A 25,450-nucleotide genomic window follows, 5' to 3' on the forward strand; every position below is an offset into this window, starting at 1 on the left:
TGAGGTCAAGTTGATTGTGGCAGCTGGTTGAAGTGGATGAGTGGGGAATGGATTTTAGGCTTAGCGCTTAAACAAAGAAGCAACATGCCTCTTTACCGATTCAAATGGAAAGATAGCAAGTAATAGTATATTTCATCAAAGATGGCATTATCTTTTGGAGTCTACCCGGAATTATTTTCCTGACCCTCTTCTGACTTGTCCCCATTTTAACCCTGCAATTGCCTTCAACAATTGATTGTCATCGTGGAAGGATATCTGCTACTGTAAGTTTCTATGGCTTTATTTGTCTCACTAAGAATTTCGATCATGTTGGTTTGGTAGAAGGTTCAATTCCTTCCATTGATCTTCTGGTTTTGTCGAAAAGACAGCTAATGGCCATTTACGGAGCCTTAATAAAGGCTAAAGACCTGCATTGGAATCGTCTGCTCATCTGTTCGGACTCCCAATGTGTGGTCCAGGCTCTGCAATCTTCTCATCTCATGCTCCCTTGGAAATCGATGTATCTACACCACAAGACAATGTTACCGTCTCATTTTTGAAAGACCTTGAACACGAGGCCCAAATTTCTTCAACAAATGTTCTATCACAACTAAAATTGTTAATAATCAAGAAAAGATAAAAAGATTAAGAGAGGAGTAATATGATCAGAGAGAAATATGTTTTTATGTAGCTGGAGTGTTTCCCTCATTAATTTGAATTCTATTTACGAATTAATTTGTTCCAATGGGTAGAAAGAAACGATAATTCCTCTTTTGGGACGAGACACTTGTGCTTGCTTTTTCAGACATTTTATCAACCAAGTTTAAAATAATATAAATCAAAACAGAGTTTATTTTATAAGAAACCAACAATACATAATAAGGGTATTAATAGTGCGTACTCGTAGTCCATATAGAACAAATATCGCATTGATGTGTAATTATGTAAATAATGGTGTGACCATTGGGTCCAACCTTTTTGTTATGCAAATAATGGTGTGAATATTGAATTTCATGCCAAGCAATGTGGCCTAGTAATAGGCCTGACCGACTTCCTCCTGTATCAAACTCTTTTATGGCTTTATAATAGAGACCTTTAGTCTATCAAAAAATAAATAAAAAAATATAAAAACTACAAATTGTCTGTTTTTTTTTTTTCCATTTCTTTCTTTTCCTGGTTCCTATGCGACTAGCTTTCATTGGACCAAGATTATTCATATCACTTTAATTCTTACCATTAACTATTAATCTGTCAAATAAATTTCTTCAGGTTCAATTCATTTGTACCACTCAGTCCGACTCCGAGAATTCGACACTTGTGGTACATATTGAATAGTAGTTAATATCCAGGACAAAATAATAAAGATCATCCCTTTATATTTTGTCTTTTTCTTTGGACCTCAGACAGAGACTTGAGCATTGAGTACTTTCTCATTCAAGATATATCTAGAAAAACTTTCGGATACAAGAACGATAATGGGTTACTGGTCCACATTTTCTTAGTTACTGGATACAATTTAAATGTCTGTTGTTAATTAATATGTGGTCCAAATAGAAATGGGTTGTGGGGATTAAATCTGTTATACTCAGATAGTATTTAAAGGACAATTGGCTGCTGAGAATTAACAGCAAGCAGACTGTAAGCGGGTGAGGAAAGGTGAGATACGGGGTTTGAATTCTCCTTCTTCCCATGGATGAACTTTCAGCTCATCAACCTCTTCTTTCGACTGGAGCTTTAGAAACTAATAATGTCAAGAAGAAACCTTTCTTGCTACTTCTAATCAAATGGACTCTCAAAGTTCTATTGTGGGTTGTTTTCCTTGCTTGGGTTACCATTATGTTTCTCTATCCGGCTGAATTCATGCAGAAACTCCAACGGAAATGGATTCTGGCCACTGAAGGCACAGTTTTTGGCATCTCAGGTTAGCTGTTAAATTTTTATCTCCTGTACTCAGTCTAATTTGTATCGACTGTCGTGAACCAACTTTCTGCATCTCATTGCCAAACGCAGGGAGTATATTTCTGATGTTCAGTGGCCCAATTCTCATCATTGCAATTCTGTCCTTCGCATATATAATTGTCTCTGCTGGCGAAGAGGATTACAGAGAGTATGTTTCTTTAATTCTTATTCTGACTGCTACCATCACTTCATGTATCCTTAGTCAGAATTCTTAATTTATTAGACGATTCTGATTCATCTGCTGTATCTGCAGGAAGAAGGGGTCTAAAAAATTTCCAACGTTTCGCTTGTCGACATTTCCTGTATTGGTGGAAGGGCCATTTGGGGTTGTTTCTGCGGCTGAATTGATAGGAATACTCCTCTTTACTGCATATGTTATATGGGCTCTTTGTGCTTATACTTTTCAGGATCTGAACTTGTTATCTAAGTTCGAGATTCCTTCTAAAGAGAAGAGGTATGATACAGGATGTGAATTTATGTTCTAATTGCTTTAATTTCTTAAAATGTTCTACTATTCAGCTTCTGGTCAGGTCTCTAATTCTTTAGCATCTCCTGCATCTGCTTTCCAATGATCGTTCTAATAGCTTTAGTACATTAAATGTAGATTTAGCAGCCTTTGAGTGTTATTTACAGGATACGAAAATTCCTGGGTGGTACTTGTATTCTCTTTTCTCTTTTTCTTCGGCTATGTTTGGTTTGGTAGAAAATAAGGGACAAATAAAAAGTTGAGGGAAAGTAAAGAAATTTTCTTCAACATTCTGTTTCTAATTTTCTGGCAAACTACACACGATCTTATTGATATGTTTGCTTCAATCTGATTATGGGATCAATTTCTTTGCTGCATCTATTTCGCTTTTACTCTTTAAAAGATTTACAGATAAATATGGCACCTTTTTTATTATTTTCGTACAGGTCTATTTTTCATCCTTGACAAACTCTTATATCTTATAAATCCAACCAATAAATAATTCCAACATGGAGCCATGGTTTTCAAAACCAGACCGGACCGGATGGTTGGATTGGAAAAATCGGGAACCGGTCAGATGATCGGTTCCTTTTTTCCTCAAAGTCGAATTTTTGCCAAAAAAACTTTGATTTGATCAACAAACCACTGATCCAGGCAATTGAACTGTTCGACGGTTTTAACCATTATTTATTTATTTTTTATTTTTTATTAGAACAGGCCGGCCATTTGGTTCAAACGGTTGGACCGTTCAATCTGAGAACCAGACCCTGACTGGTTCGTTGTCTTATCCTCATCATTTTATAGTTTTCTAGCTCAACTTTTCTACATTTGCCTCATTTACACAATAATTAAGTGGACCGTTTTCTAGTTAATTAGGTGGACCGGCTTCTTATCATTTGAAATAATCCAGAGGAAATTTCTTTGGCATTTTTCAATTATTTGGGAGTTAAACTATGGCATCATATTTGTAGCATTTATGAGGATTAATCTCCCGGCCATTGAGAGGGTTTTTTTTTTTTCACCCTACAAGTTTTCTACTAATTTTTTTCCTTTAAATCCCCAAAAATGTTCTTTGTAACTCTAACATTAATGATAGGGCCCCCAAATAGGTATTGGAGTTATCTTATAGGGGAATTCTCAAAACTTTAGCCCTTTTTTTTTGGATTTTATTGAGGATAGTTTTATAAAAATGAATTGTAGACTTAGCAAAATTTGGATATTACCCCAAAGCACTAAAAAAATTAGTAAGAATATTCTTGATTAAGCAAGTTGGTATAGTAGTTTCAGCAAAAATGAAGCAATCATCAACAAATTGTAAGATAGGAATCTTAGGACAATCCTTGGACAGTCGACAACCAATTGGGCCACCATGCTCTAAAGATTCCAACTCAAGTTTTTCCACAAGAGCTTTAGCACATAACATGAAAATGTATGGAGAAAGAGGATCACCATGTTTGATCCCTTTAGAGGGATTAAATTCCTTAGATTGTATACATTTATGAAAATTTGGTAAGAGACAAACTTAATGCATTCCATAACCCACCCAATCCATTTCTTATGAAAACCAAATTTCATAAGGACTTTCTCAAGGAATTACCATTCCAACATATCATAGGCTTTCTCCATGTCAATCTAGCAGGCCAATATGCTAGAGCTCCCTTTTTTTCTTTTATGGTATAGATTATCTCAATGGCTATAAGAATGTTATCATTTATTTTCCCTTTAGAAACAAAGGCACTCTATAATGTTATCATTCATAGTTTCAAGGTTTTTATATTTTTGGAATGAGAACAATAAAGATTTTGTTTAGAATTGAGCACAATTTCCCGGAGTGAAAGAAAGCTTTAACCACTTTATAGGCAGTACCATTAATAATATTCCTGATATATTTATAGAATAAAGTATTTAATCCATAGGCCTAGGAGCTTTGATGTCTTTTATTGATTAAAGAGCACCAAAGATTTATTCATTTATGGCATCCTTATTTATAAACATGCTCAACTCAATAGAAATGCAACAATCAATACCACTAATAAAATCATCAATCCCACTAGTTCCTTTAGTTTGAAATCTTTGTTAAAATTTATGTTGGATAGGTTAGAAATCAAATTTAACATGGCTGAACCAGATCTGGTGACTAGGTGAATTATAAAAAAAAATTCCTAACCCAACCTGGGAACCAATTTCTTGATAATTTGAAATCTAAATTTTTATATTGATTTTGCATTAAATTGGACCAGATTTGAAACCCAAATTAAATGCTGATAGTACTTGATATAAAATCCACAAAAGCAACTCCCAGAGTGGTCCTTAGATCAATACAACTATGTGTGAACCTTGATATGACTAATATTTTTTTCTAAGAAATCAGACAAGGACTGAATAGAATCAGTCGCTACAATGGTTGGTTTAGTGAAGGGTTTTGGAGTGCAAAGGGAAAAGAGAGAGAGTGCAAGAGAGTGGGAAGAACTGAAAGGTTTGCCCCTTTGTCTCGTCCCTTACATAGAGCACTCTCCTAATCCTTTTAGGAGTTTATCCAAATTAGATTTGGACCAGGACTTATCCATGTTTAGATAAGCCTTATCTTCTTTAAAGGAAATGGGTGCTTCGTATCCATATTTATGCCCATATTCGATCCATGTCACATGACAAAAACTTAACTTAATCATATTAATAATAGGCCTAAGGCCCATTTCCTTCAATGGTTCACATCCAAGGCATTGCATGGCCACTTTAAGCTGAATATTGTGTGGCATAGGACCCACAAAGGTCACACATAAGTCTATAAGGGTTCGTCCCCACCCCTGGAAAGGGATAGGCTGAATTCATTGCCTAAGGGCAATGAACCCCTAACCCAATTGACTTGAGCTCAGTTTAGATTCAATATTTAAATATAAATAATCCTTGGTTTCAACCACCCTATGAAGACCCAAGGATAATAGACTTATGCAAGATGATGCCCATCAAATAATCAACCCTGTAATGGTTTCTCGCACGTAATCTCTTGGCCCATAAATATTATTCACAAGGAAGGACATTTTCCTTGATTGCAAAATGTAGTGTCATACTCTTGGTTCATATGGTTCTTGGGATTAAATCTTTTGCAAACCTTTTTCATAAAATAATAATATAATATATAAATATATTTTTTGCAATTAGATTCCAAATATCATTGAAGTCCTACTATTGACAATTTAGGTTTCCACCAAAGAAAGTGTAAACTCTGATATTTACTTTGTCTAACAAAGGTGATGATCCTATCACTATAATCACCCACTCAGGTAAATTCCCAAAATGCTTCAAAATGTCTAGTTATTTGGCCCTTAATAGATCTCATTGGTTGGCACATCAAAAGCAGTTCAGTCTAAGACCTAGTGTAGTATCATAATTAAATTTAATGTTAAATGCAACTTTTTAATTTTTTCCATCTGTCTCCAGAGTCTAGGGCATAACTAGAAATTAGTCCATGTTTAGTGTTTTTTTTAAACACCCATTGGCTATGCTTGGAGTCAAACCCTAGCAACTGAGATAAATTGCTCCACTAATTCAGCAACACATCAGTGTCAGCCCTATTATGATAAACTTTCCAAGTTTATCCAATGGCCGAGAATACTTTAAACTAACACAAGTCTCATAAGTGTCCAATTTAAGGAATAATTCATAGAAATACACCAATTGAAAATAAAACAACAATGTACTTTTATTAATCACACTCAACTGACTATGTACATAAATTTTATTGAAGCTAAGGGCATATACCATTAATAGCTCCTACTTGCACTTAGGTCCGATCAGGCATAAGCCTCAATTCCATACTGTCAACATGTTTCTTAAACACTTACTATGTCAGTGGTTGAGTCAATGGGTTTGCCACATTTTTTGTTGATGCTACATTCTACAAAAAAAGTGATATTCCCTCTCAACGAGCTTTAACTTCATGTGGGTTCTCAGCTCTTTGGTTTTAGCAATGGCTTGGTTTGAGCTTTAATTATTGTCACACAATAGTGGAATGGGAGATGTGTTGGATGGTACTATGCCTATTTCTTGGATGAGTTTTTTCATCCAAACCACTTCCTTGGTAGCCTTATTTCTGACAATGTACTTAGCCTCGACTATGGAGTTTACTAAGGACCCTTGTTTGCTACTTCTCCAATTGACAATATAAGATCCCGACATAAAGATATATCCAAATGTCGTCGATCATTTGCAACAAACCACCATCAAAGACAAGGCAATAGTCTTTAGTATTTTTAGGTATTTTAGTATGTTTTTCAAAGTTGTCTAGTGCTCTTATCCTAGATTGGATTGATATCTGCTTACTACATTAACTTCCTAAGCAAAGTTAGGTCAAGTTTACAAATAGTGTACATGATGCTCTCTATTTTCTCAAGGGAACCATTATCATGTCCTCTATTTTCTCAAGAGTCTTTGGTGACATTCCCTTAGAAAGAGTGATTCCATGTTCAAAAGGAATGAATCTTGTATGTCGAATCTCTTGACTATCTTGTCAACGTAAGTAGATTGGAACAATGCAATTGACTGCTTCAATTTATACTTATAGAATTGAAGTCCCAAGATATAAGAAACCTCTCTCTAAGATTTTTCATGGAGAATTGTTATGAAAATCACACTTATTATAATTAACAATCCTGCATCATTTCCAATGAGTAGAATGTTATGTACATATAGTACCAAGAATGCAATCTTATTTTCCATAGTCTTTTTATATATAAATACAGGGTTTATTTGGATTTTGTTAAAAATCAAATTGTTTGACCGTTGAGTCAAACTAAATGTTCTAGCTTTTTTAAGCTTGCTTTAATTCACATATGAATCTATTGAGCTTGCACACCATGTGCTCTTGACCTTTGACAACAAAGCCTTTTAGTTGCTGCATATAGATATTTACCACGAATTGATCTTTGTAGGTCTCAACCTTTTTTATCAGGGCCCTTCTTCTTCTTATAAATTCACTTGTAACCAATTCCTTTTACTCTAGGGGCAAGTCTACAAGAGTCTAGACTCCATTGGTGTTCATTGAGTCCATATCAACTTTCATGACATTTATTCACTTCAAAAAGTCTATGTCTAACAAAGTTTCAGTATAAGTTAGGGGATCTTCCTCAATGTCCATGGTTTTCATTAACTTTCTTGATCATAAATGGAATGAAGAGGAGGTCTAAACACCCGAGAAGACTTCTATCCCTGATCATAACCGAAAGTAGCTTGTGGGTTATCTTTTACTACCCTAAGCCCTCTTCATCAAGAATAATCTCTAGATGATGATTTCTAAAGATGTAGTCCACTTTTAAGAAGTGGGCATTTTGAGCAATAAATACTCTTTGTTTACTTAGGTCATCAAAGAAATAACCAATGAAGTCCTTATGGTAGTCTATAAATAGGCAATGATTGGTTTTGGATTCCAGTTTGTCAACACTTGTTATTTTGAGTTGTGTTTTGGATTTTAATTGGTCTTGATGACTTGTGTTTCAAAATTATCTTCTTTCTTCTTGAGAGATTCTAGATATTGAAAATAGTTCTTCTAGTATCTAGTCTACTTGTAGAAGTGACGCTCATTTGACAACTTCTCTCTTTTGCTTCTTTGGTTTTCCATCCTTTTTCTTAGGCCCTTTCTTACCCTTACGTTTTTTTTTATATAGATTTGCCTCCTTCAATACTTATCCTTTTTAATTAGTTCCTCAACTTGTTGCAACATATTTTCGAGCTCTTGCAAGTTATCTTCTAAGTTGTTTATATTGTAGTTGAGGACAAAGTGATTAAAGGATGTGTGGGTAAGGAGTTCAGGATGGCATTAGTCTTTGTTTTATCATCTAATTTGGATTCAAGAGCCTCTAGTTCAGTTATTAACCCTATCATTTTCATGACATGGTCAGAACTAGTTGGTTCTCAAACATCTTGGTGGTCATTAACAATTCGGAACCTTTTGTCATGCAGAATGATTCTACTCCTCATACATGATCTTTAAACTATCCAAAATTTTCTTCAAATTGTTATTTTATCAAATTGTCTCTAGATTGAGTTGTCCAATAAGATAATGATGTAACAATGGGTAAGAGAGTTCTTTTCCTCTCATTCCTAATATTCCTTTCTTTTAGCCTTAGAAGATCTTTCACTAGGATGTTTTGGTGTTTTCTAGTGGATAAATTTATTTAATTTTTTGAATGTGAGTACTAGGTTAAGGTTGTGTATCCAGTCCATGTAATGGGATCATTTGAGTTTATTGTCATCTGATATCTTAGCAAATGGTTTGTGTACCATTTTTGATAAATTGCATGAATAATTAATAGTCCACGACCTAATTATTGTTTTACGTTGTATACCCTAGAATGAACTTTTATCTACATTTTATTTCATTTGTTCATCTTTGAGGTTTCCCTCTGTCTTAGGAATGGAGACATTATTTGTCTCTCTAGAAATGTGGGGAATCACATAGATGCATGAGGCCAATTGTTTCAACTGTATAACCCCGTCACTTTCTATAAAGGATCATGAATCTATTCATGTCTCATGAGCTTCTCCTTTGGCTTCTATGAGTATCCAAGGTTCAGTGCATAACTGAAAATTGGTCCATGTCCAATGTTTCTACCAAGCACACGCTAACTATGCTTGGGGTTTAAACTTAGTAGTTAATGTTTTAAAAATTAACCCAGAACTAGAATTGTTCTAGCCACCGGTTTTTAGGTCAATGGTTCTACCATCCGGGTCAATGGGTTGACAATTTGACCATCTGGGTCAATGGGTCATTGAACAATTCAACAATTTTTTACGTGTTTCCGGGTTTAGGGTAAAATGGAACTGGTTCCTTGGACAGTTCCCAGGCCTAAGGGTCCTACCGTTAGGGTCATTAACAGTTCAAAAACATTGTTAGCAGCTAAGACAAACTACTCCACCAATTTATAAATAAACTCCAAAAGTCTATCCAAAGGCTAAGACATTCCAAATTAACATAAGTCTCATAAGTGTTTAATTTAAGGAGTAATTTATAGAAACACACCAATTATGATCATGAAACAATAATGTACTTATATTACTCATAAATATCCATGTACATCAATCTAATTAGAGCTAAGGGCATAGCCTATCTAACAAATACACCCTTTTATTTGAATTCCATTAATTAGTTTCGAACAAGATTCTCATTTAGCAATTTAAAAATTTTTTAAATCCCAAAACTACCATTTTCTTATTTATTTATAATGATTTACGATTTGATTGGCTTTATAAATATAATAGTGAAGTCCTTTCAGTTACGCTAATAGATCCTTGTATATATTTGGACGGATTCATATTTTAGATGAAATGATAAAGGTTTATTTTTTGATAGATATTAAATTTAAGGTTTTGTTTATTTTTTCTTTATTTATTGGAGAAAGGGATTGGATAATTTTTATATTTTAAGATGAAGAGAGACATCCATTTTAGTGAAATGAAACCATAATTTAAAGATACTTGTTTTCCTATGTCAAGGAAATAATTTATGTTATTTGAGTTAGTTTTATTTGGATAAAATAGGGGTATTTTTGGGTAAATTATGGTTTAATATAAAATGGTGAGGAAAAGAAAATAATAAATCTTTGGGTGGGTATTTTGGTAATATAATGCATTGTCATATAACTTAATGGCTAGAGGGTATTTGTCACCAAGTGAAAGTTTAAGGGATCTTTGGTGCAAATGAAAGTTTAATAGGGCAATTCTGACTAGAAAATGTTTATAAATTTGTATTATTTATTTCTCCAAAAAGAAAGAAAACAAATATATCCCATTTGATTTCTTATATACCTTTAAGTAAAGCTTTTAATGCCTTATAAGTTCTAGATAATGTGGCAATCAAGATTAAGTGTTTAGCATAAAAAGAAATAGAAGTCACATTTAAGTGGTGTTCTTTTTTCAGATTTTGAGAGGGGTGAAAGTAGGTCAATGGGATTTTGGTTCCTATTGACCAAGAATCTTATGTTCTTTTTTAGATTAATGTGGGGACCAAGGAAAGTTTATTTTCCTAGGTATCACTTACCTGGGTAAGTGGTACCCACCTTCTAGGTGGGTAAATAACTTTTCCACCTGGGGGGGGGGGGGCAGGGAGGAGTTTTCAACACTTGAAAGGGACAAAAATTCCATTTTTAATAATGGATTTTTATGGTTAAAATGGTCATTTCCTTTTTTACTTGGGAAATAAAAGAACATGGGTAAATACACTTACCAAAAAGTGAATGGGGCCTTAATTTAAAACAACTAACATCAAATTAATGGTTTCAATCATCAAGGTGATAGCATATTTCATTTAGTACTTATGAAAAATGGAATTTAGTCTTAGTGAGAAGTGTAATAATTTTTACATCACTACCAATAAACAATTGGGACAAGATAATATATGCCATCTTTTATTGCGCTATACTTATTTGTTGCTAGGAATTATAAATACTATTATTGTTTCTATAATCATTATTATATCCATAGAGTAAAATGAGTTGCATGTATATGAAATTTAGCTCTTATCATTTGAGGAGTATATTTTATAGCTTGTTCCTTTCCTCTACTACTTAATTTATTTATGTTCTATTATTAATACTTTGAATACTTCTCTTTTATAGCTATTTTATGTTAGAACTATCTGGACTACGGTTGGGAACTATTGGATTATTTTGCATGGTATTTTTATTTCTACCCATATCAAGAGGGTCAATTCTTCTTCGTCTTGTTGATATTCCTTTTGAGCAAGCTACTAGATATCATGTATGGTTGGGACATCTTACAATGGTTCTCTTTACCCTACATGGACTATTCTATATGGTCGCATGGGCATTGCAAGGCAAGCTCTTAAGAGAAGTAAGTTCTTATGGTGGATTTTCACATGTCTAATGTCTATCTACTTATTCATAGGATTATTTTAAATATTAAAAACTAATTTATTTAGTTGCTAATTATATTTGTAATGAACACATTTATTGAAATCTTTTGTTGTTTGTAGGGGTATTTAGTTAATTTATTAATCCAAAGTTTCATTGATGTTCATTACTATAAAGTATATTGATATGGTCAATTGGCCTTATAGTTACTCTTTTGTTGATCATGCTTTTATGATTAAAATATAATTTAAGACAACATAACCATGTCATTTAAAATAGATAATCATAAGGATGGAACCTTATTGTTAGTCTTTTGCTTATCACACTTCAAATGACATTGATAGTTGTGACAAGCACAAGGTCAATTTTTTTTTGTTCAACCCTTTTCCAAAACTAGGGATCAAGAACCAAAGAATAAGATATTAGCAAAATTACATAGGAGAAAACTATCTTTGCTCCTCATGATTGACTTTGGGATTTGAACCAGATAAAATTAAATCCAAAACCAAGAGAAGTTTGAAAATTTACTTGATATAAGAATCCTCACAAGTGCAAGAATGACTGTTGTTCATGCCTAAGAATCCGGTCTACTCTCTCTAGCAATCTAATCAACTAAAGATGGCACAACCTTTGGTATTGGGGAAGAAAATCCTTTGAAATTGCGACAGTGTTTGCATGACCAAAACACTTCTTTTAATGGTTGATTTCTACTATAGAGATCCCCAAAAATCCCATTTGAAATTTGGTTCAAAGTGGAGAACAATGGAGGAAAAAATAGAAATATCAATCTTGACCTAGAAGAAGAGCTAGGGTTTAGGGTTGAATAGTGTGCTTTACAAGGCCTAAACGTGTGTAGGGTATTTTCAGCCACTAGAGGTCTTTTTAAAGACTTGTATTAAGTCCCAAATAAACCATAGAAAAGTCCTAATCGAATTGGGCTTTGGTTAGTTCCAAATAGAATACTGATCCGGCCTAAGTTTGATTAATCAAAACTAGTTAAGTTTCTAGTCGAACTAGAAGTCTTGCAATTTTGTTCTAAGCACTTCAATAGGTGTTTAGTTTCTCAAAGGACAGGAAAGAAAAAATAATACATTCTTGTATAACATGGGACCTACATGCCAATTGGATCGAACCATTATTGATCCCTCTCACTCAATTTAAGTGAGTTGGGCCTACTAGGCTGAATTCACCCTAATTAAAGTGTGAATGGTTTGAAATGTTCAAACCATTAGCGAACCTTGGGAAAGAATTATTATGCAAATAATCTCTCAGCCATTAATACCTAACAATGGGATTTAGGAAATGACTAATTCCCTTAACACACAGTCTAATGTTACACCCTCTCATTAGTGAACCTTGGGAAAGAATTATTATGCAAACACCTTTCTCAAAATAAACTATTTATGAATACATACATACATACAAACATATGATTTTGTAAAAAGCAATTTCATACAACCTTTGAAACCTACTACCAACAATTTTAACTTTCCACACAAGAGGGCATGTTCATATATATTCTCGTTGTCCAACAAAGTGGTTAATCCTATCATAATGATCACTTGCCCAGACACCCAACTTAATTGTTCCAATATATCTAGATGTTGACCCTTCAAAGATCTCACTAATTGGCATATCAAAAGCAAATTAGTTGGATATCCAACTGAGTATCATTATCAAGTGAGGGATCACAAGCAACAATTTAGCTATTCCACCTATCCAAAAGTAGTGTAGGAATAATCTAAAGCTTGGTTTGGTTCAATGTTTCAAGTAAATATCCATTACCATACTTTGGGTCACAACCCTAGCAAATGAAACAATCTACTCCATCACTTAGGTAGTGTGTGAATGTCAACATTCTCTGTATTAGACCACCCAAGTTTATCCACCAATTAAGAATATTTAAAATGCATATTTAATATGGTGTTTCAAACATGTTCCTATAATTCAGTTCAAGGGTTAATTACTAAAAAAGACAACACAATATATGAAATAACTACATTTTTATTCATAATAAATATCAATTACAAACAATATTTGACCCAAAGGCATACATTGTCCATATTTTCCTTTAACACTACTTTCTAAATCGCAACATCCCCACACTTCATGATCTTGGGAATGACTTATGCTCGATATATTTTGACTTTAAGTGTGCTCTAGGCTCTTTAGATGAAGCAATTGCTTTATTTTGTCATACAATGGGGGGAACAAAAGATGTACTATTAAGAACTACTCCTATCTATAGAATGAACATTTTCATCCATATGGTCTCTTTAGCAGCCTTGCTCATGGAAATGTATTTGGATTTGGTCGTAAAATCTCTCATTGACACTTGGTTGCTATTTTTCCAACATACAACCATTGAACCTAATAGGAAGATAAATCCAAATGATGACTTTCTATCATTTGGATTTGTTGAGAAATCGGCATTCGTATACCTCAAACTTGTAATGCTTTACTCTTAAAGATAAGGTAATGATCCTTAATTCCTTGAAGGTATTTGAGTATATATTTTCATAGTATTTCAATGTTCCTTTCCAAAATTAAACTAGTATCTATTCACTTCATTTACAGCTTGTGCTATGTCAAGGTGAGTGCACATCATTGCATAGATGGAGCTCCCCATTATAGAGCCATGAGATAAATTCTTCGTGTTCTCTACTTCCTCGAGTCTCATTGGTGACATGTCCTCGAAGAAAGTGACTTTATACCTAAAAGGTGCTAGACCCTTCTTAGGAGGCTTCTCCTAAGTCTTTTATAAACAACTTTTTTAATATCCTCGCCTTAACTTCAATTAACATTCACATATCATTCCCAATGAAGAGAATGACATCTACATAAAGTATGAGAGAATCTGTCTTTCTCCTACTTCATGTACACATAGGATTTATCTTGGTTTTGATGAAAGTTATACACTTTTAGTGGTGAATGAAACCTAATATTCCAACTTCTTAGAGTTTTCTTTAACCCATATATGGATTTATTAAGCTTACACACCATTTCTTCCTAACCCTTAGCAACAAGGCCCTCCAATTATTGTATGGAGATTTTTTTTGTATGATCTTCATTCAAGAGTTCAATTTTAACATCCATTTGTCATATTTCATAGTCATAGTGTTTGGAAATGGCTAGTAAAATTCTAATGGATTTTAGCATGGCTATGGGTAAGAAGGTTTTCTTATAGTTGATTCTTTATTTATAAGTGTAATCATAACCACAAGTTGAGCCTTATATGTTTCAACATTTCCATCAGGGCTCATCTTCATCTTGAAGATCTATTTGCAATTCATTGCGTTAACCCCTTAGAGTGGATCTATAAGAGTCCAGAGTCTATTGGTTTTTATCAAGTCCATCTTAACTATCATGGAATTTACCCACTTCTAGGATTTTATGTTTAACAAAGATTTTGAATAAGTCAAAGGATTCTTCTCACTATCATTGAATTCCATCAAGAACTACATTTGATCATAATTGTAACTAATAGGAGGTCAGAACACTTACATAGATCTTCTTAACCGTGGTGTAGAATCAATGGTACTTGTAGATGTTTGGGACTTTCCCACTACATTAATGGTTTCCTCTTGAAGATTTATTTCCTAATGAGGGTGGTCACTAAGAATGTAGTCATTCTCCATGGAGTATGCATTTCTGCTAACAAATAGTCACTTCGTTGTTCAAGATTCTAGTTTGTCAACATTTATCTTTTCTTATTGCTAACACAGACCCAAGTTTTCATGTGTAGGGCATTTCGTTTCTTATTAGTCCAAATCTCATAAGAAGTCTTGGGAACCAATTTGGTTGGAACCTGGTTCAATAGATATATCGCAGTTTCTAATGCATGACCTCAAATCACATCTAATAGTGTCTAGTTCCATCTTTTGGATACATCATTTAGTTATGGGGTGGCTGAAGTAGTCAACTGTGAAATTATTTTATTTTCCCTGAGGTGGTCCTTGAAGTCATATAGAGATACCTCATCAATTTAATCGAAGGGCTTTGATCTCCCTAACTAGTTCCTTCTCAACTTCTTATCTAAATTCCTTAGACTTTTAAAGGATTCAGATTTGTGTTACATCAAGTATAAGTACCCATACCGAGAAAAATCATTGGTATAGGTGATAAAGTAAACATATCCACTTTGCACCCTTGTGTTCGTGGAACCACATACATCTATGAATCAGATCTAACGTACCTGTGAATCTTTGGGATTTTTTGGTAAATGGCCTCTTAGTCATTTTTCCTTGTAATCATAGTTTACAATATGGTAGCTTTACTAAGTTTAGAAAATCCAGAGGACCATTCTTAACCGATCTTGAAATTTAGTCTTTATTTATGTGGCTAAGTTTAAAATGCCACAAGCAACTAGGGTTAATGATTTCATATGTTCTTTCCATGGTAACAATGGCTGTAATTTGTTCAGTTACATTAGATTCTAAGGAAAGATGTAGTATATAGAGATCATTTTCTATTTATCCCATAACAATAATTTTATTATTCAACTTAATAGTAATATTATTACCAAAAAAGACAAGAATGCCCATCATTGCTAAGTTTAGAAACAAAAATCAAATTTCTTCTTAATTATGGAATGGAAAGACAATCTTTTAAAACTAAAATTCTTCCCTAAAAACTAACTCTACTGTCCTATGGATGTAGCTGCAACATTTGTTGATGTCCCCATATAAAGTACCACATCTCTATTATCCAACCTTTTACTTTCTTTATATCCATACAATGTATTACACACATGAGTGGATGCACCTGAGTTGATACACTAAGAAAAAAACAGAAGTGGCCAACAAATAAGCCTTTATGACATGAGCTTTGATATTTCAATTGGCTTTTTCATAATGGATTCTAGTTACTATGGGTAAATTTTCATCCAATATCCCGTTTGTTTATAGAAGTGACACTCGTTGGATAATTTGTCTCTCTTATACTTTTTGTTGGGGTGCCCCTATTTCTTCTGAGGTTTCTTTTTCCCTTTCTTCTATTTCTTACCAATCTTTTTGTCTACTTCTACAAGCATGGCTATAGGCTTGTCCTTCTTAATCAGTCCCTTAGCTCTAACATGTTGTTGAGTTCTTAAAAGGTGACTTTCATCTTGTTGGTATTGTTGTTCAATACAAACTGATTAAATGAAGGAGAAAGAGAAATACGAATTGCTTCAATTTTGGTCTCACTATCCAACTCCAGTTCAATTTTGTACCCAATCTTCTTCATGGTATGGTCATGAATTAGCATGCTTTGATTCATCTTTATCATCATCAACCATTTAAGGAGCTTTTTCATGGAAGGACAACTCTGTTGCTCAAACATTGTCTTCAAACTTTCGAGTATCTCATTTAAAGTATGGAGGTTCTCATTTTGTTCTGAAGAGATGTATTGATAGGTGCAATGATGTAACATTTTGCAAGAGAATTTTTATATATTTTACCAGTTTCGGTAATGTTTTTTCTTTTACGCACAGTAGCATCCTCTCTAGGATCTTCAAGAATTTCCTTAGTTAGAAGGAATTATCGCATGACTTATTTTTTTTTTTATCTCAATAGAGGAGTTATATTTTTCTTTATCACATTGGTTAAACATAATTAGTATATATTTTGAGCTTGTGAGCAACACTTTGGTCTATAGTAGGATTATCCTTTTATGTATTTATCTCCTTGGTTGAATTTAATCTTTAGGTTGAAAGTTTTACCTAAAATAAATCAAAGTTAGATTTGTTAATTTACAATTGAAATTTCTCGTTAAGTTAATTTTAAAAACTTTGTTAATTAGAATCGAATAAATAGGTTTCAAAATATTTGTGTTACAAATAGTTTAATGTTTAAGCATATGTATCGTGTTTTCTGTGCAGATATTTCAATGGAAGGACATTGGTGTTGCTATTTTTCCTGGGGTTATCAGCCTTGTATCTGGGTTGTTCCTATGGGTGACCACATTAAATCCACTAAGAAGGAAATATTTTGAATTGTTCTTCTATACCCATCAACTGTATATTGTTTTTGTTGTCTTCTTGGCTTTGCATGTTGGAGATTTTATTTTTTGCATAGTTGCTGGAGGGATATTGTTATTCTTGCTTGATCGCTTTTTAAGATTCTGGCAATCACGAAAGTCGGTTGACATAATTTCAGCTACATGCTTTCCATGTGGAACTGTGGAGTTAGTCCTTTCAAAACCTAAAAGTAATATAAATCATTCCTATAATACAAGCATTTTAAACCTTGAATAGTATACTATTGTTATTAATGTATTATACATGCTCTAAGTTGTGCTTCAATATTACAGATATGAGATACAACGCTCTAAGTTTTATTTTTCTTCAAATGCGGGAATTATCTTGGCTTCAATGGCATCCTTTTAGTGTTTCTTCTAGTCCGCTAGATGGTAAATATCATCTTTCGATTCTCATAAAGGTTCTTGGGGAGTGGACAAGGAACCTAAGAGATAATATCTTGAATATTCCTGAGGGACATCAAGAGGAATTTCCCCTTCAAGCTCATTCTAAGACAATGGCTTTTGTTGAGGGCCCTTATGGGCATGAATCAGCATATCATTTGATGTATGTCTTCTTCTCTTTATATTTTATTCAACTAAATCAATTAAAGTACAAGCTATTATTTATAGGCATAGAAATTTCTTTTGATGGATAACCTTTCTACTTAAAGACCTTTTATCAAATTATTATGACTAAGGCCCCTGTGGTTATGAATTAGTATATCATTTTGGGTAATTCCTAAAGTTTTAATTTAGAAATGCTATAGACCAATTCTCTTTAAATTATATAGATTGTAAGGCATTCCTATTTTAATTCTTTAGGCCATATTCCTACATCTCACCTTATTGAAGTTTTTCTAAATCATAATAATTGGTTTGAAGTCAGAATATTTTAATTTAACAATGTCATAATAGGTAAGGAGTAGTATGCTAAAATTTTCCTTATGAATAATCGAAGCAATTGGAAGATGACGCCTATTTACATTCCTAACTACATGATCACATAAAATATTTTTAGATTTCATAGACTCCTTCACTTAATAACCCATTAGAAGACATATCCTTATTAAAAAATACATGAGCTTGTGATAATGGAATCAACTTGTAACAAAAGCAAATTTTAGTGTTGAAGCATAAGTTTTTGATATTATTTTTGACTAAATTGAAAGCCACTTAAATTAAATTAAATGAACAACAATAATTTGATTTTTCTAAAATACTATTATACTTTTAATATTTGATCTTTTTTTGAATTTTGATCATGCCATACTATTTTCTTTTGTTACATTTCTAATATAAATATCATAAAATGACTCAGCTATATTTCTTTTTCTTAGGTATGAAAACCTTATTTTAGTTGCAGGAGGCATTGGGATTTCACCATTTCTAGCAATTTTGAGGGATATTCTCCATCGTATCAAGGATCAAAATTCTTGTTTGACAAAAAGAATTGTAATTGTTTGGGCTGTTAAAAAGTCAAAGGAACTTTCACTTCTTTCTTCTATTGATGTGGAGTCAATATGTCCATCTTTCTCTAATAAGTTGCAACTAGATTTTCAAACTTACATCACACAAGAGTTGGAGCCCACATTGGTATGCATAGTTGTAAATTTTCTTTAATTGCTAATTTCAATTCATTATAAAACAAAACAATATAAATATGTTATATTTTTTTTCTTATTTGCAGGAAGAGGGTAAACTTTTAGAGATCACAAAATCTCATCTCTTCCCAATGTCTAATGCGAGTAGCATTTCTGGTTTGGTTGGAACAGGAAACAATATATGGTTTGGAATCTATATTATCATATCTATAATTGGCTTTGCTCTATTGCTTGGTTTGATGGATCTATTCTATATAAAGCCTTTTGGCGTAACATGTTGGTGGTTCAAAGGGCTTCTACTCGTAGTTTGTATGATTACTAGTGTTTTTGTCTTTGGAGGCCTTGTCGTCATCTCATGGCATATATGGGAAAGAAGTTCAAGCAATGAGAAATGTGTTGTTGATAAAGCAAATGGTGAAGCACAAAAGTACAATTCTGATGCATGTGAAAGAAATCATTTTAGTTTAGGAAAAATTCAATATGGTCAGAGACCAAACTTCAAAGGTAAAGCTCTAATACATCTTACTTTATATGCAAGGAAATCATGATTTTTTGACATCATATAGATACTGCTAAAATATAAGACTATGATGGAATTATAATATGATACTCTAGTTTGTAGGTGTTAAGGTGATATGTTGATATAGCTAATTCTTAGCTTTTGTGTTTACAAAATATGTAAAACAAAGATTTTAAACATTTGTAACTAACAAAAAAGAATAGAGTAGAGAAAACAAAACTAAGAGGGGTATAGGTCAAGTGGTAATGTTAAAAGTTAGGATGAACCCGGCGAAAATGTTTAAAGTTAATTTTATATAAGAAAATGATACAACTGTTGTTATATTTTTACCATCACTGTTGGAAATATGAATTTTAAATTTGTTATTAGTATGATAAGAACTTTAGGTTCAGTTTGGTAGGAGTACAAATACAAATATGTATTGTGCAAATACACATAAAATAATACAAAATACAAGGTTTTGCACTCTACGAATTTGCAATTGTACTCCTTCCAAATTGAGTCTTTATTTTAGTTGAATTGCTACATATAAAGTAAAGCAACCATATTATGAAATAAGAGTAAAAGAGTATACCCACTAAAATCACAAAATAGTTATGTTTATGTTTACAAAAGTATAAAAATTATTATAAAGACCTTACAACTAGTTGATGCTATAAAGACCTCTTATATTCAACTAAATCTGTAATTCCATCAGTATTATAAATAGGACTTTAATTCTTATTAACATAACTTATTAATTAGTAAATTTTCTCCATTTTAAGTAAATGGATAGTTTCAACCTCACTTCATGATCATCAGTTTTCTTTTCTCCACTAGAATCATGTCTAAAACCTCTGAGTCACCATGAATTTAATATTTAAGTGTTGACCCGATATCTTAAATTGGTAGACAAATTTGTGGGGTCGTGCCTTCTTAAGAAGAAATAAAGAATATACCTACTATTTGCAACACTAGTATCTTCATAAGAAACGTGTGCATACAAAAGTAATAGAGTGCATCGTAATTTCTTCTTCGAGGCACCACCCAACATCTAATTTAGAATCTTCGTACCCATTGGTAATAGAAGGCCTTAAGACTTCAAGTCCTTGGATTGATTCCCATTGAGATGACTAGCGGGGATTTGTTAAGATAAAGTTAAATAATAGAAACACACAAAAGTATACAATTGTTTTATATTTTTTATTTTTTTAAATAATTTATAATTATTTATATTTTATATACTACTTTTAATAAGTTCTTTTACACTACAAAAATAACAATAATAATTTTAGCTAGGGTTATTCATCAAACTGATGAAACTGGCCAACCTGACCAGGTCAGCTTTCTAGTATTTCCAATTAAATTTGGTTCAACAATTTCCCAACTCGATCAAGTTGGAGTAATTTCACCTAAACCATTTGTAAACCAACCAAAAACGGATGATCCGATCATAGATATATATTAATACTTTATTTTTAAATATAATTTTTATATCATAAATTTATTTTTTAATAATGTCAATATAATTTTTTAAACTTTGTTTTAATTTTTAAGTTTAAATCTTTTGAATTGACCAACTAAACCAGAAATTAACCCAAATTGACCATTAGTGAATTGGTTCTCACTAATGGTCAGTCGGTTTCGAGTGACCAATTCCCCAACTTGACCAGGTCAATTTGGTTGGACAAACAACCTACAACTGAACCGAACCAAGTCGTGAACACTCTTAATTATAACTAAATTAATAGTGTAATCTCTAATAAATAAAAATAGCTTAATTTCCAATAAGTACTGAAAAATTGTAGCAAAAAATACACAATTTTTTAAAATATATTGATAATGGGAATACAATAAATAATAAAAATATATTAAAATGGTTAATAAATAGTTTAATCTCCAATAATTGTTCAAATATTTTTATTAAATAACAATGCATAAGTATATTTGTGTGTAATTATTGATATATTTATCACAAAAACAATAAATGATTACTGAAAATACAATAGTATTAATTTTATTATATATAAATATATAAGGAATATAGATTAAGATTTTAATTATTAATGAATATTATTTTTTGACAGTTATTTTCTAGAATTATTAATCGATATAAGTGAAATTAATTATTTACAATATTATTTAGTTATTTCAATAAAATACTTATTTAAAATTCTAATATTAATTATTTATTGAATTTAATAATCCATAAAATTATAATTTATACTATAACATATTTACGTTATTAATTTTATAAAATATTATATTATTAATTTGAATATTATGTTATAAGTATTTTTCTACTTTTAATAAAAATTTTAAATTTATTACATAATTTCATTATTTTAACTATTCTAAAATCTATTTATGTTAGATATTTCGTTATTTAAAATATTTAAATAATATGTAAAATATTTAAAATATTTTTTTATTCGAATTTTATTTATTTTAAAGTTAATTCATAATATTAAATATTTTGTTATATAATTGTTTAGTCATTTTGAACATTTTTTTTATTTAAGATAATTAGTTATTGAATTATTTAAGTAGTATTTCATTTTTTTTAATTTTTAATTTTTATTATTTGAATAACATTTAAATTGAATAATCCAGAGAATCATAAAATCAAAATTTATTCTGTTAGTACATAATTCCATGATGAATTTTATAAAAATATGAAATTATTAATAATGTGAATATTATTAAATCTATTATAATTATTTTTTGTGTTTTTATAAATATTTTAAAGTTATTATATAATATTGTTAGAGTATTTAAATAATTCTTAAATTTTTTAATTCAAAATTTTTTTAAATAGATATAGATAAATAGTGGGGGTGAGGATACATAAGAATTCGAGATAATTTAAATATATGTAGTCTCATATATAATACTAATATGAACTAAGGGGGATTCAATAGAATAACCTAATGACACATGAAAACGCATCAGTTAAAGCTAAGGGCATACACTTTGCCTAACACCGACTACTTGATGCACTTAAGTTTTTGGTTATTAAGGATAATCACATACCACTTTTCATTAATTCACTATTGGCTAAAGCTAGTACGACACCAACATTGGCTATCATATGTAATTGGCCATTGCCTTGTAGACAGTCAGTTATAGGATATGAACAAACTTCCAAAACTTTAACTATTGGCAGATAGAGTTAGGAAATCAACTCTTAGTCTTCCATACATATAAAATTTACATTTTAGCTTATATAAAGTTTAGAAAAAAACCTTATATCCACCTAAAACTAATTTAACCATTGGTTTCTAAGGTTTTGGTAAAGTCAAGGTCAGTGACAACTAAGCCTAGTTTTGAGCATATTGTAAATGATTACATCAAATGCTAATATATAAAACATATAAAAATTACTAAAGCTTAATGATTTATTCTTCTTTATATTGTCATGGTAACTTATTATTCTTGTTTTCTTATTCTGGAGAGAATTCATCCCATCAATTGGCTCAGTTATTCTTTTGTATCTCAGACTAATTTTTACTTCATAAGTATTCTTGAGTTCAATTTAAGAATCTTCTTATTGTAACTACACACTTATCTTTTAATATTGTTAGTACTCTCAATGTGTTTGTTATCATGAAAACACATAGGGTGAACAACCACACCCTAACACTACAAATATCCCCTTAAGGTGAATAAAATAAAGAACTTGAAAATTATTAATTTAAGAATTCATTTCATAATTAAATTAAATATGTCATTATAATAATAATTGCCTTCAACCTACATATAAATGTGTATATTATTTCTTAGAAATTTCATTTTTTTCATGTGTAAATATGTAGTTTAATGAATAATGTAACATTATAGAAAAACACTAGTTATGTGGCATTATTAATGTTGATTATTGAGTTGATATATAAATTGCTCGTGGATATGGTGGCACAACCAAGATTGCATTTTACACTCATTATAAAATTAAAAGTTGTACTACTGATATCTCAATGATCTTAATGGCATTTATATTTGTTCCAATTGTAGATATATGAAAGCCATAAGGTTAAATTTTGTAAAGTTATTAAACTAAGCATCTCTTAATTATTTAGTTTGATAGTGTTATAATAACCAATAATGAAGTATATTTATGACATAGTCCAACATCCTAGGCATTTACTTCTATTAATATATTAATTCATAAAGGCAATATATCTATATACTTCTTTTCCGCTAAATCTTGATATGGGCTTTTAACTTTGAAACATTTAAGTATTGGTGTGTTTACCAAATTACATTCTTTTTTCAATTTTCCCAATGTATTAGACCTTATATACATCCAATCATATAGGTGGCATTATTTTTACAATTTCATGGTTGTTTATCTTCTATTTTATATTATATATGTCTCCTAATTCTTTTAATTTTACATATGCCCCTTAATTATTATATTATATTATATTTAATACTTCTTAAATATGTATATATTTATATTCCATTTTGAAATCACTTCTATAGAAAGAAAAACTCATTTCCATTCCACACAAAGAAACACGTTAATCACATGCTTTATGGGTGCATATAATTTTAGTAATTGAACTCCTCCTTACCCACTTTCTTACCCTAAAAAGAAAAGAGGGGAAAAGTTAATTAGATTATTATATTAAATATTGTGCATGTCAATACTTAGAGAACAACGCTCTAGGTATTTTTTTTTATATTTACATAATCCTCCATGTACAATTATTTTTACACTAAAAGACCTTTCTTATTTGGTGTTCAGAAATTTTTGGATCCATTTCAAAATGTTGGGGTCACGTTGATGTGGGTGTCATTGTCTGTGGGCCTCCAAGTCTTCTATCAAGCGTTGCCAAAGAGTGTAGATCACAAAACATTAGAGGAGAATGGAATCGGCCGTTCTTCCATTTCCATACCCACAGTTTCGACTTATAGATGATGCCAATGGTTATTGGCATTTTGGAGAATATGGACATACAAACCTGAGAATCATCACTGTTTATATATATATATATATATATATTTATATATATATATATATATATATATATATATGCATAGTCGTAAGACATAAAATTGCATCTTTATACCCCTTAACTATTAACTTATCACATACCTCAATTTATGTATGATATTTTCCATAGGTTTTTGTAATATATTAACAACATGTGCATCATGTTTTAAAACTTTGGGAGGGTCATTGCATAGTACAATCATAAAACATTTGGATTTCAAACATGAGACTGGGCTTTTTTTTTTTTCGCGAGGCTGGCTGTTTCATTTTAAAAGGATGTTAGATGGTAACTAATACCAACAATATTGCTATATCTTGGAGAGAAAATGAGATCAAAATGGGTTGTCTTTCATTGCAAGGAAGAGAAATGGGTCAAAAGGGTTATGATTTTTTGAGAAAATCTAGCTATAGATATGGTTACAATTTTAATTGTGAGGATAAATACAACAAAATTATCTATTTACATTATCATATAACTAATTGAGAACTGTCAGTGTGTGTTAGTCCGGGATATGATGAGCTTTGCACTAGAATGTGGGCCTTGACCTGACTCATTGGGCTTATCGCTAAATACCCCCCCCCCTAAGGGTGCAATAGGGGAGAATGAATCATAAGTTTGCGATGAAGGACATTGACTTCACAAGATATCTATTGGTTGATCGTAGGACTTAATGAAAAAAACAACAAAGAACTTCGCAGCTACCTTTTCCCTTGTGAAATGATAATTAGGGGCAATATGCTTAGTTTCAATTCCAAAAGGCTAAGGAGAAAGGCACCAAAGATAGGGAAGCTCAACACTCAAAGGAATCCACCTAAGAATTAAGAGCAATGCTTAAATTACTTAAAGCTCAACACTCTTAAGAAATCCACTAAAGAGATAAGAGAAGAACTCCTAGGAAAACCAATGGCTCAATTATATTCAAACTTAAATTTTGAATTGTTGGATTTACAAGATTGGAGGGCTTTATATAGACTTGCTCAGAATGACCCCTCAAGCTAAATAACTACCAAGCATTTACCTACAGTGAACCATAATAATAAAGTCTATAAACTACTCTAAAAACTCAATATTGGGAAGTAGGAAAG

General features: G+C 31.5%; 1 protein-coding gene across 1 annotated transcript; it reads left to right on the forward strand.

Annotated features, from left to right (window-relative positions):
• Nucleotides 1-1,590: 1,590 nt before the first annotated feature.
• LOC148869684 (ferric reduction oxidase 7, chloroplastic-like) lies at nt 1,591-24,588 on the forward strand. The gene is made up of 9 exons (XM_088967730.1): nt 1,591-1,900; nt 1,990-2,086; nt 2,192-2,392; nt 11,014-11,248; nt 17,129-17,456; nt 17,560-17,833; nt 18,606-18,861; nt 18,956-19,373; nt 24,116-24,588. The coding sequence occupies exons 1-9, from the start codon at nt 1,669-1,671 to the stop codon at nt 24,283-24,285; spliced, it is 2,211 nt and encodes a 736-aa protein (XP_088823856.1). The 5' UTR covers nt 1,591-1,668; the 3' UTR covers nt 24,286-24,588.
• The last annotated feature ends 862 nt before the right edge of the window (nt 24,589-25,450 follow it).

The sequence above is a fragment of the Nelumbo lutea genome, chromosome 2 (assembly GCF_056320005.1).
Source record: "Nelumbo lutea isolate HS-2025 chromosome 2, American lotus-T2T, whole genome shotgun sequence".
NCBI classification, from domain to species: domain Eukaryota; kingdom Viridiplantae; phylum Streptophyta; class Magnoliopsida; order Proteales; family Nelumbonaceae; genus Nelumbo; species Nelumbo lutea.

What these genes read in the sequence shown, in the direction of transcription:
- LOC148869684 (XM_088967730.1), top strand. Translation starts at nt 1,669, where the DNA reads ATGGATGAACTTTCAGCTCATCAACCTCTTCTTTCGACTGGAGCTTTA. An exon ending in GGCGAAGAGGATTACAGAGA is followed by an intron (nt 2,087 to 2,191) that starts GTATGTTTCTTT and finishes CTGTATCTGCAG; the next exon opens with GAAGAAGGGGTCTAAAAAAT. An exon ending in AGTCCTTTCAAAACCTAAAA is followed by an intron (nt 17,457 to 17,559) that starts GTAATATAAATC and finishes TCAATATTACAG; the next exon opens with ATATGAGATACAACGCTCTA.